Here is a 12,955-nt window from a genome sequence, read left to right as displayed (position 1 = left end):
GGTTTAAACTCCTTTTAAAGGTGTGAATTCTGAGCTAGAGAATTGTTAAATACTATGTTAAATACAACCGAGTTAGCACCCAGTAATCCTAACATCTCCCCCTTTCTTTTGATTTAGAACATGGGATGGTCATGACCTTGAAACAGGTATACATAAATCCATCAATATGGGAGATATTACACATAATTACATAAATTACATAAACACATAGTATCATAACACATGCTGGAAGTGATGTAACAAATAACATGATCAAATAATCATAAATTGAGAATTTATACCTGTCCATAAGTCCATTGTCCATTAGTTCATGTGCCAGAAATCCAATAATTCCTGCAAGTTTTAAAATCCTACAATAGTCGTCATGAACAATTTTTCATCTCAAGGAATCCAATGATTTCTGCTGGTTTTCAAGTCCTTCTTATCAGCCATGCTCTTTCAGTATCAGATGTTTCTTAGATTTTCTCCTTTTTTTTTTTTTTTTTTTTTTTTTGAAACACTACATTACATAATTTTACTTGCCCAAACAGACCATTTACAAATATTAGGTCAATAAATTTCTAACATCCATAAAAATGTAGCTTTCTTACTAAAATGCAAGAATTAAAAAGATCGGTATCTAAACAAGAAAAGACAAAAAACAAACTGGAATGAAAGCCTAGATATCACATCTAAAATCAGGGCTTTTTGTTTGGTCCTTTATACTCTTCTCTCCCTCTACCATATCCTGCTGGAGTTCCAGGTCCCATTCCTCGAGGGCCCTGCTCACCCACAGGCCCAGCTCTTCCCTGCCTAAAGCGCTTAGTACGCATGTCACTTCCCATCATGGAACCACTCAGGGCTGTTGGTGGAACTCTAGGACTGGCCTCATAACCTGTGCCACCACTATCTAAAGGTGGACATTTCTGGCTTCCTGAGCCATAGGGATTTCCCATGTTCATTGTTCCTGTTCCAGTCTTATCTCTCTCTCATGAGGATCCATGTATTCCATCTGATGTAACTTTCTTCTCTTTGGCATCTCATTTGCTCTTCCATCTCACGCTGCCGAATCACCATTTCTTCTTCTCTTCTTGGCGTTCTTCCTCTTGCCTTAACTGTATTTCTTTGCATTTCTGCATCTCTTGATTGTGAAGTTCCTCCATCCTTCTCAGCTCTTCTTGATGCATCATTAGATCTTGGCATAAAAGATTTGCCTGATGTTCATGATATGCATCTTCCATTTCACTTTCCAGTTTGTCTTTTGCATCTTTCATGTTTTTCTCAACTTGTTCCCTCTGCTGCTTTTCCATTTCATCTAAAGACTTCCATCTCTGGGAATATTCAAACTTCAAAGGTGCCATGCTGAGCAAAACATGGAGGGTTCTCTCTTTCCTTTTGATACATTGGATTCTTCTGGGCAAGCTTTTCAGGAAGACCATCTTCATCATCTATATGCTCAAGAGGATCCACAATGACTGGTCGAGGAGTTGTCAACAAACATACTCCTTCACTGCATCTTTCAAATGCTTTTCTTGCATCTGGCTTAGAAGCAAATTCAACAATGCCTTTTCCTGTAGATATTCCTCAATCATCAACAATTACCACAGCCCTTTCAATAGGTTCAAATTGGCTGAATGCTTCTTCCAATAATTCATTGGAAACATAGGGTGAGAGATTTCGTATAGACAGGGCGGCAGCATGTGTGGCAAAACGAACCTGAAGTTGTCATCCTCTCATGGGGGTATCATCAAGTTCTGCTTTGGCCATTTCTGCCAGTGCTCTCTATTCCAGTTTGTTGAATCCAAATCCTTTACCCTTATTGATAAAGACTTCACCAGGTTCTCCATACTTAGCAAATAATATTTTAAAGTCTTCATCTGTAATATCAGCTGGCAGATTTCCAACAAATAACCTACATCGTTGGGTATAAGTTTTCTCTCCAGGTCTCCTCAATAGGGACAAATTTGCTTTAAAACCCTCTGAGTCCGAGAGCTTCTCTTCACTGCAGCCTGCGGGTCCGCGGGGGGGGGGGGGGGGGGGGGGGGGGGGGGCCCTCTGGTGGTAGGGAGGTGGCTGCTGCTGGTGGTACAATGGGTGGTGCTGCCGGCACGTGCCCAGTGTGGTGGCTTTAGGTGTCCTCCGGGAGGAATGAGGCCTGGCCCACCAGTTTTGGGTCCTCCAGCCATCTTGCCTTTGGGCCCACCAGGGTTGGGATCAGGCTTAGGCCCAGAGGAGCCTGAGGGCGGAGGGGACAGCCCCCACTCCAGCGGGAGAACACGGAGGCCAGGGTGGAAAAGGTCTGCTGAGACCCCTAGAAGGGGCCGATGGTCCAGATGAAGCCTGGGAGGTTGCTGAGCCTGGGCCTTGAGGCCCTCCGGAGCCAGAGGTTGGCACGGATGGCACTGAAATAGAGGCCGGCTCTGTGGTACCCTCTGTGGGCCCGGGGGTGCTGCCCTGGCTTTGGGTCGGGGACAACACCTGTTGCTGCTGCGCTGCCGCCTCCACTGCCACCTGTTGTGCTTGCTGCTGTGCCAGTACCTGCGCCGGAGGCGGCGGGATGTTAGGCTTAGGTCCGGTCTGGATGAAGCCTGGCCCTAGAGGCCTTGGATTCTAGCTCAGGCCCATGCCCGGTGGCGGTGAACAGAAGTCATGGCTTAGGCCTCTGCCTCACCCTCTGCCACCACCACACCGGTGGAAGCCGCCCCCCCCAACTCTGGAACCGGTCCGGGACATGTCCGTGATCAGCAGGTAGGCGAAGCAAAAGCGGAGAAGTCGCTCGGGGAATGTCTACACTAACCTCCTGTGTTCCGATGGGTCAAAGTATTATCCTCATTATACAGATGAGGAACCAAAGAGTTCAGAAGGATTCAGGCTTTTAAATACTGGTATCACTTGATGTCCGTCTTGCCCACTGTCATTATCTCTGTGACATTAGACTGGACAGAGAATCAGAATAAACCTGCCCTCAGTGAACCAGAACCACTGATGGAGAACTGAGCAAAGACAAATCCATATGGTAAACTATATACACAGGGTGTCTCAAAAGTCTTAGTGCCATTTTAAAGTATTAAAATTTAAGGTACCCCTAAGGCTTTTGCAATATTCTGCATATATATAGTATAAATGTTGTTCCATTTATGTGTATATTTACACATATTAAAATATGATTGGTTTTAAGCTATTAAAGCTTAAAATGGCACTAAGACTTCTGGGATAGTCTATGTAATATAAATATATGCACATATGTTAATATATCAATAGTTGTAAGCTATTAAAGTGTGTCCACAGACACGCACACATATGTACATATATACACACAACACACAGTGGGGAATTGGGAATCAGAAGTCTGGGGTCTAGTCTGGTTTTTAACAAATTACTCTTTATCTGTGACTTTCTGCAAGCCACTTAACCACTCTGGGCCTTCATGAAGAGGTTAGATTAAATTTCCTTCAAAGGCCTCTTCTGGCACTAAATCTTATACAAATCCTGAACAAAGAAAACATTTAGTGTGGTCTGAGATAACGCCTAGGAGAAGAGCAATGGTAGGGGGAAGAATTCAGTTTTGGAAGTCTCCCTGAAGGAGCCAAAGAGGTGGAAGGAAGAGGGGGAAGAAGATTCCCAGGATTCTTTGATAGGAAGGATGAAGGGAAGAGAAGAGCAGATGGAGTAGGGGTGGGAAGTTAAGCTGGAGAGGCAAGGGGGAGGTGGCGTTGGGTGTAGAAATGAGCCAGAATACCCCATGCCTTCAGAACTAAGTAATGCTGTTTCTTCCCCTTCTTTGGGCTGGCTCAGAGCAGAGAGAATCTGATGATGACTCTGACCATGATTATGAGAATCCTGAAGAGGAGCTCAAGCACACCGTCGGGAACCAGAAGACCGTAGAGCCCTACTGTGACCACAGCTATGAGTGTGTGGACAAGTTTCGTTCCCGCAGACCATTCAGATGAAGGACGAGGCTACGCTCCCCTACCAGGACCAAGACAGGAAGGATGCCACAGGGGTCGACTCTCCCGGCTCCCTCTTGTTCCTAGGGTGCAGTTGAGAACCAGCGTGGAGGGGGGCACAGCTCTGGCTCCGACCCAGACCCTACACACTAGTGAGCTCTGGCCATCCTCAGACTCCCTGCTCCTGAGCCCACCTGGACTTACATCAGTGAAGGCCCGCTCCACTAGCCCGGCCCAGAAGCTCCCCTCTGTTGCTGTTGGCGTCTATAGGCTCTTGCCCCTAGAGCACCCCACAGCTTCCCAGATCCTGCTCTAGGAATAGTAATTAAACCACCACCACTAGGCCCAGAAAAGGGCGTGTCAACCAGTAGCCCTTTGGTTTCATCCACCATTTCTTAGGTCAGAATAGCAAGGACAAAACCCTGTCCATCCTCCCACTTGTGTTTTGTCTTCCCCGGTTAGAAGGTAAGGTCCTTCCAGAGACAGAACATTTTATTCAGTGACAACTTTGTAAAGACAAAGAACTTTGAAAAACTTGAGGACTCTGAGCAATGAAATGGCCAGCCGCCATTCCAGGGGACTCGTGATGAAGTATGCCGGCCACCTCCTGACGGGAAGAAAGGGAGCTGCTCAGGGGGTACCGAATAAGTCAAATTTCTTTGGACGTTGTCATTCAAAATTTTGTTTGTGCATATTTGTTCAAGAGTTTGTTTTTCTGTTTTTCTTCTCCAGTGAGGGGAAATGGGAGGAAAAGAACAGATTTTTAAGTGGAAAAAAAAAAAATTTTTAAGTAAAAAAATAAATGAATGTAAGCTCTTTAAAGGCAGATGCTGTCTTGTCTTGTTTTGTTTTTTTGTATTTGTACCCCCAGTGCTTAGCACAGTACTTGGGAAATATTTAATGAAATAAATAAAAATAATAATTTAAAAGATAAAAAGAGGAGACAAAGAGAATAAAGGGAGGAATAAAAGGGATGATACATTTAAAGAGGGATATCTTAAGTAAAACTATTCTAAGAAGGGTGGAGTTTGAAGAAGCACTTAAAAGAAAAGATAGAAAGGATATGAGTGTTATTTGTCTCTAAGTGGAAGAAACATGGGAAAGGGCAGATCACACCAAACCTGGAACTTTGGTTCTGAATTCACTCCTTTTCAGTTCAGTCCAGTGTTTGAAAAAGGGGGGAAAAAAGGAGTAGAAAATAAAAATTAGGAAAGTATAAGGAATAAAATGGAGAGAAATACACAATTAAAATCAATATTAATATGATCCATTGACCTTTAAGACTGAATACTATAGTAGGATATATCAGAAAGTAGATTCTTATAATGTAGATTGTTTCAAAAGTCTTAATGCAGTTTTAAGCTATTAAAACTATTAAAGTCTAGTGGCTCTTTTTAGCAATGAGGTGATTCAGGTCAATTCCAATAGACTTGATGGAGAGAGCCATCTGCATTCAGAGAGAGGACTATGGGGACTGATTATGGATCATAACAGTATTTTCACCTCTTATTGTTGTTTAATTGCTCTTTTTTCTCTTTCTCATTTTTTTCTTCTTTTTTAATCTGATTTTCTTTGTGCAGCATGATAAAGTACGTGTTTAACATCTATTAGATTACTCCCTAGGGGAGGGAGTGGGGGGAAGGGAAGAGAGAAATTTTGGAATACAAGGTTTTGCAAGAGTGAATGTTGCAAGTTATTTTTGCATATATTTTGAAAATAAAAAGCTATTATGTTAAAAAAAAAATTGAAGTCTACAATTACAGTGCAATTTATAGATTTCAGTAGTTTTATATCTAAGACTTTGGGGACACAGTGTATGCTGGTTTCAAGGAACACACCTGAAATGTGCAGAGGCAAATATGCCATGCTAGAGTTAAAAAGGTGATGGTCAAAATTATGATCTCAAAGCAAAGCAAAAAGAATAGACTTAACTAAAAGAGCTAAATAGGAAAACTATTTTGCTGAAAATTACCATAGGCAATGAATAAAGAAAAATCCCAATACGTATGGCATATTATAAAAATGCCCAAAGGAAAAGTTAAATGAGTTTCAGGGAGAAATATTGACAGTAAATCCAGTAATACACAACCCCCTCCCACTGCTTGAGTTCTATAAGGTGATAATTTTATATGGCCGGCAGATGATATAAATATCAAAATGGTCCATTCCATGGCACAGAGCTCCTCTGGTCTAGAGGAACAGAAAAAAATTAATATTTATAGCAGTAGTTTTTGTGATAGCTAAGAATTGGAAATAAAGTAAACACCTATGAATTAGAGGACAAAACAAACCGTGCAACATGAGTGTGAATGGAATATTACTGCTGTAAGAAATGATTGATGAATATAGAAAAGCATGGAAAGATCTATATGAACTGATGCAGAAGGAAATAAGCAGAGCTAAGAAAATAATTCACAAAGTAACTCCAACAATGTAAGTAGAAAGAACATATCACCAAAAAGTCAAAAGTAAATGAGACAAAATGATAAAGATCAAGTGGATCTTGAATGAAGAGTACAGGGAACTGATTCAGATTTCTAAGAAGAGTCTTTCTCTAATTGATAAATGAGGTCAATGGGTAAGAATAGGCAATCAAAAGCTATCAACAGTCATATTTTTAAAATGCCCTAAATCATTACTAATTTAAGAAATGCAAATGAAAGTAACTTCAAAGTTTCGCATCACTCATCAGGCTGACAAAGTTGACAGAACAGGAAAATAACAAATGCCAGAGGGGATGTATAAAAATAAGTATTTTACTACTCTATGGGTGGAGCTGTAAAGGAGTCCAGTCATCTAGGAAAGCAAAGTAGAAGTAGGCCCAAAAAGTTATTAAAATGTGCATGCCCTTTGTGCATTAGTGTAATATCACTACTTGGTCTGTACCCCCAAAGAAATCAAAGAAGGAAGAAAATGACAAACAGGTAAAAAAAAAAATACAGCAACTTTCTTTTCAAGAGCAAAGGAAGGGAATCAAGGGGTTCCCATCAATTAATAAACGAATACTATTGTGCTATAAGGAATGATAAAGGGGATGGTTACAGAGAAACCTGAGAAGGTGTCTATGAACTGATGAGGTAATAACACCTATGTCCCAGGCTTTACAAATGAGCTATTTGTAAAGTGCTTAGCCCAGTGCCTACCGAATAGTAAGTGCTATCCGAATGTCAACTATTATTGTTTTCTTTCCAGAAGTACATCAAGCCGTGGTGACACCTGGAGCCATCTGTGCTTCCTTGCATAATAATCTATACATTTCTTTGCTTGTTACTCATATCTTTAACATTTATTTAAAGACTGGTCAAGGCTTATTTTCCTAATAAACACAAGACCTTACACACAGCAAGTGTATAATAAATGCTTACTGAACTTAGTGTAAACATGGCTGCGGAAGGGCAATGTTTGACCTGTTTATCAAACACTTTAGTTACAGTCAACTTATTACTGTTAATTAATCATTAGTTGTGTCCAGGGCTTTGTGATCCTGTGGACAGGAAGTCCGTCCAAGCTTATGTTCATCGTTTCTATGGCGCTCCTCATCCATCTCATCCTCTGTCACCCCTTTTTCTTTTTGCATTCAATCTTTCCCAGTATCAGAATATTTTCCTATGAATTCCATCTTCTCATTATGTGGCCAAAGAATTTAAGCTTCAGCTTTAGTATATGACCTTCCAGTGAATAGCCTGAATTAATTTCTTCAAGTGTTTTGACTGAAAGTCACAGGGATATATAACTACATGTGCTACGAAACTCAGCATCCCAAAAGGGTATCTTTTGCACTTAGATACATGTTTCTGGAATTGAGTTTTTTCCAGGTCTAGAGGCAAAGGGAATGCCATGATTCAGACTGGTTTCCCCATAATCAGAAAGCCATAATTTGCATTTCTCTAAACATCCTCTAAGGTACATTACTTTGTACCATGGTTATATCAACTTGTATCTTTGCCCTTGGCAGAGTAGAGAGAACCCATCCTCTACGCACCATGGGTCGATCCCTGGGAAGTCAGCCAGATTTAGCCATCAGTGGAGAGCACTGTATTCAGCACTGAGAAACATACATGGAGGGGATAAAAGCTGAAATGTCTGAGAAAACAAAGGTTCAGTTTTTAAGCATTGCATGTCAAGTGCCCAACAAATCGGGACTAGGCTCCTTCCTCAGCTTAGTGCTGGACTCTGAATAAATGAGAAGACAGATTTTTTTTTTTTTATCTGTTAAAAGCAATCAAATAAAGCCAATTAATTTAAAGGAACCAATACAATATTAGCTGATCCGACTTCTAATTGGAAGAAATTGGAATTTCCAAATTGGAAGGAAGGGAGTGAACAGGTGCAATTTTCTGAAATCAGAAAAAGATGTGTCTCACTTTCCCCAAGTGTCTATATCCAGTCAAAGGAACATGAAAACAATAATTGGTAAGGGGCCAGTTTTCAGATAAGACATGGATTGCTGAGGGGTATGATTGTGAGAAAATCCTCACATCGACCTTCAGATCTGACTGGGTTTCTGGTCAGTCCAACTCGAATCTTTAGTCAAGGATTTCTGTACAGCAGGTAGAGGTGGTCCAGCTTCCCAGTCATGCAAGGCTACGTTCAAATAATGGAATAAGGTTTTCCCCTAATTTCCACAATTGAATAGAGCTTTCTCAAAAGACAGAATTTGGGTTAAACTTATAATAGGAAAGGTATTGAGTTTGCTCATGAACTGATTAACAAAATGGGAGTAAGTGGTTCATTCAATTCCCACAATTTACCACTCACTGTCCTAATCTCCCTCACCCAGACTATCATCTACTCTCCATCTTCGTGGAATTTATAGTATGGCAGGGGACAGGACACCTACACAAATAACCTCAGGGATAAATGACTTTATCCAACGGAGCCCTCCTTCCCCTGACATATATTTTGGGAGAGGGTCACTGAGTGCTGCTAGCCAACTATTCCTTCTCTTGCAGCCAAGTTACAGGTGATCTTCTCCAGCCTCAGGGAGACTGATTTACAGACGACCAAATTTGCTACTTCACATACAAGTACAACCAACCTATATTTGCAGCCTCTGCATTTTGACAAACTGCCAAATATATTCTGCTGGCAAAACCTTGGAAAATCCCAAGTCACTTCCATACTAGCATCAAGAACTCCATTATGAAATAGGGATCACAGAGTAGATAATGAATGCCAGGCTAAACCCATTTGTTGGAGCAAAGAATTGAAAGCCAGGGGAGCATTCATCAATTGCAAAATGACTGAACAAATTATGGTATATTAATAGAATACTATTGTGCTCTAAGAAATTATGAAAAGGGCAATTCTGGACAAGCCTGGGACGATTTGTATGAACTGATGCAGATTGATAGATTCAGCAGATCAGTCCCAGAATAATTTACACAATAGCTACGATCTCGTAGAGACACAAGCTTTGTGAGAGGTGAGAACTCTGATCAATGCATGATCCCAAAGGAGTGATGAGGACAAATACTACCCACCTTCTGATCAAAATGTGGCAGATTGAGATAAACATTTTAAGACATAATTAGCAAATTTGTTTTGCTTGCCTATGCTTTTGTATGTGGGAGTCCCTCCCTCCCCCAAGTTTGAAGAATGGGGATTTTTAAGGGAAAGGGGGATTAATAGAAATCTCATCCCATCTTCCAAAGGAGGGCAACTTAGTAGTTTTTTTAAATGCAAAGAAGTGGTTCAGAAGGCACAAATAAGAACAGTTTTTGAAACATCAAATTTATTATTTGAAAATACAAGTTGATATAATATTCATGGTTTCATATATATATATATCTTTTTTCTATACTTCTGTGTCTAAGGAAATGATCATGTGTAATAATGGTTAAGAACAAGAAAATAAAAAACACCACTGAAAAGAAGGCAATGGGGAATCACCAAAGGAATCAATTAACCTGGAAGAAAAAAGATATCTCCAAACATTTTTAGGACAGCAAATTCATTAGGATATTAAGCCAGACACAAACAGAATTGGGAAAATGAACCTGCCAGAGCCACATGTAAAACAGTTTGCATTCTTAGTAGTTGGTGTATTTATGGCCAACTTTCCTTTTTCTTTAAATGGAAATTTGGCCCTGATTGATTGGGAAGTCAGGAAGTTTGGATTCTAGTAGTTTGATGGGACCTCAGGCAGGAGGGACTGCTTCCTCATCTGCAAAAAGAAGCTGAATTAGATTATCATTGAGGAGCCCAGCACTCAACACCTGTGAAGTCAAAAAGAAACAAGAATTGGTTGTTTTAAGAATTCGAGAATGAATGGATCTACTGAGATAGAGCCCAATTTTATTTACTTTTCATGATGTTAGAACCCAAAATGCTTAGCACACTGATGGTTGGTCAGTCACATAGAAACAACCGTTCAGGAAACATCTGTATCGCAGATCTCTGGTACTGTGTGATGAAGGGACCTTTAGGTTTAATCTCCGATTCTCAGACCACCAACTAATTTTCTCTTCCAAGAAGCATGACTTCTAATAAAGATACAGAGGAGCTGCAGGAAGCCCCTCCTACAAGGCCCCAGATGAGTACATCTTGGAACAAATTTACTCAGTTGCCTCCCTTTCTTTCTGTATGTTCCTCCCATCTGTTTCCACCCTATTTCCGTTGACACCAATTATCTTGCAAAATTCAGGCCCGGAATGGCCTGTAATGACATTTTGTTCCCCTCCATTCCCAAACCCAAACAAAGAGAAAATCCCTGCTGCCTCTTCCTCCCCATTCCAGCATGCTCTGTGCCTATAGTCACGTCCCCCTCCTGCACAGCCTGAGCACTGTAGGAAGGCAAGAAAGTGTACAGAACTGAAGATTTCAGCATGGGCCAACCTGTGCCCCTTAGTTAAATGAGGACATTACCTCCTTCTTTAGGTACTTTGAAAATCTTACAAATTCATAGAAATGCAGACACAAAAAAGCCTTTCAGTTGCCAGCAGAATAAAGTCCAAAATCTATTCCTGGTTATCCAGGGGACTCCAGTGTGTTCTGATCTCCCTTTCACACTGTTCTCCAGCTACAATCTCCCATCTTTGAGCCCCAGTCTCTATTAGAACCCCTTAAATTTGCGCTCCCTTATCTCAATGGATAATCCTGCCTCCTTCCCAGCTCAAATGCTGCTTCCTCCCCAGGTGCCTTCTGTTTTCACAAAGCTTCCAAACTAAACTTTTACGTGCATGAATTTATGGGAGGCAGTAAAGTTGGGGAAGATTCTACCTCTGGAACCACAGGCCCTAGATTCAAATCCAGCCTCTGAGGCTTAATACCTACATGAACAAGGGCAAGTCACAAGCTCCCTTGGTTCCAGTTGTGAACAGACAGGGTTGGAATAAAAGTCCCACTCCACAAGTATGATTCTATAATCCTGGACAGCATTTCCCAGCTCAATGTTCATAGAATATCAAATTGTCACTTTTGTGAACAAGTGTTATTTTGAAAACTAGTGAGACTTTCCCTTCTTGGATCACGAAATTGTATACTAGAAATACTTGAGACATTTAAGGAGGTGGAAGAGGGATGTACAAAAATATCTTAATGCTATTCTAGTCAATCAAACTTGCCCATTTTCTTCCTTGCCTTCATCTCAGAGGATATATAGATCCATATTCCTAGATAATAAGCAAAATATTCTTCAAGACAAAAACATTCTGTAGCCAAATCAGCATTAGTAAGATCTAGAAAATAGTAATTTTGAGGTATCAAACACTGCCTTAAAACAACCTGCAGTATTCCAGATTGTCATACCAGATTAAAATGTAATTTCAAAAATGAACCAAAAAACAGTAGCACATAAGTAATGGTCTGAATTCCTAAATCATCACATAACCCCCAGATCCTTATGTATGGTTTCATAGCCCCATTTCTGAGTGCACCAACATTACTGTAGAGAAACAGAATCTTTAAAGTCTGATGGTAGAACGACTGATTCTGCTAAGTGATAGCTAAAGGGGCAGAGGCTGAAAGTTACTTGCCATAAAGCACCACTATGAAGCTGGGACCAATATGGTGCTTCTGGAGTCTATGCTGAAGAAGTCAAACGGACTCCTTAGAGCTGCTGCAGGAAGATTATACTGTTTAACAATACAAATAAAAACACAAACAACATAAAGTTAATTGATGTTTTCTAAATCAATATGCTAAGAGAAAGAAAAGGTAAACTACTCCAATACCTTTGCCAAGAAAACCCCAAACAGGATAATAGAAATTTGGACATGACTGAAATGACAAGTCAGTATATGGCTAGAGATCAGTTTCTATTTGAGTCTGACACTACTGGTCTATGCCATAAGACCCATGTGATATACTAAACATGGAGGCTAGGATTTTGTCAAGGGATCAAGTGTCGAATTCCTATTTTGTCTAAATCCACACGAGAGTAATTAAAGCAATTTAGAAAGTCTCATGTTTACAAAAATATTCATAGCAGTTCTTTTTGTATTAGTTTGAAAAAAAAAAAAGGCAGAAAAGTTGCATTCATTGACTGGAGAAAATGGTTGATAAAATGTGAGATGTGAATGTTTGAAAATGACTAAATTCAGAGAAAACAGGAAAGGCAGCACCAGAAGAATATGCATAAGGACTCCAATGATAAGCAATTGAAACCCCTTCTTTCTTGTCTGCAATGGTACATCTTTTCCCCCCCCCCCCCAATAGTATTTTATTTTTCCAAATACATGTAGAGTTTTTAACATTCATTTCTGTCAGCCTTTTGTGTTCCAAATTTTTTTCCCTTCATTCCTTACCTCCTCCCTCCCCAATATGGAAAGCTATCTGATATAGGTCAAATATGTATAGTCCTTTTAAACATAATTTCCATATTTGTCAGGTTGTGAAAGAAAAATCAGACCAAAAGGGAGAAAGCCATGAGAAAGAAAAAGTGAACCAAAAAAAAATACTCCAAGATAGAGCTGAAGAAAACACCAAAAGACAACTGAGTTCAAACCAAATGCAGAGTTCAAGATTGATTTCAGGTAACCAGTCCCACAGGTGAAGAAGAAAGATATACTGACATTAAAAAAATGTGA

The 12,955-nt window shown here is 40.3% G+C and overlaps 1 protein-coding gene and 1 pseudogene across 1 annotated transcript in view; one reads left to right on the top strand and one right to left on the bottom strand.

Moving 5' to 3' along the window:
* The window catches only part of THEMIS2 (thymocyte selection associated family member 2), a 34,354-nt gene extending 28,949 nt beyond the window's left edge, over positions 1-5,405 (top strand). The window contains exon 6 of the mRNA XM_074305635.1: positions 3,775-5,405. Within this exon, the coding sequence (XP_074161736.1) occupies positions 3,775-3,929 (155 nt within the window). The 3' untranslated portion in view covers positions 3,930-5,405. The remainder of the gene's footprint in view (positions 1-3,774) is intronic.
* LOC141563889 (splicing factor, proline- and glutamine-rich pseudogene) lies at positions 462-2,712 on the bottom strand (annotated as a pseudogene).
* Positions 5,406-12,955: the final 7,550 nt, after the last annotated feature.

Source organism: Sminthopsis crassicaudata, chromosome 3, assembly GCF_048593235.1.
Source record: "Sminthopsis crassicaudata isolate SCR6 chromosome 3, ASM4859323v1, whole genome shotgun sequence".
NCBI classification, from domain to species: Eukaryota; Metazoa; Chordata; class Mammalia; order Dasyuromorphia; family Dasyuridae; genus Sminthopsis; species Sminthopsis crassicaudata.
This window is presented reverse-complemented; position numbering and strand designations above follow the sequence as displayed.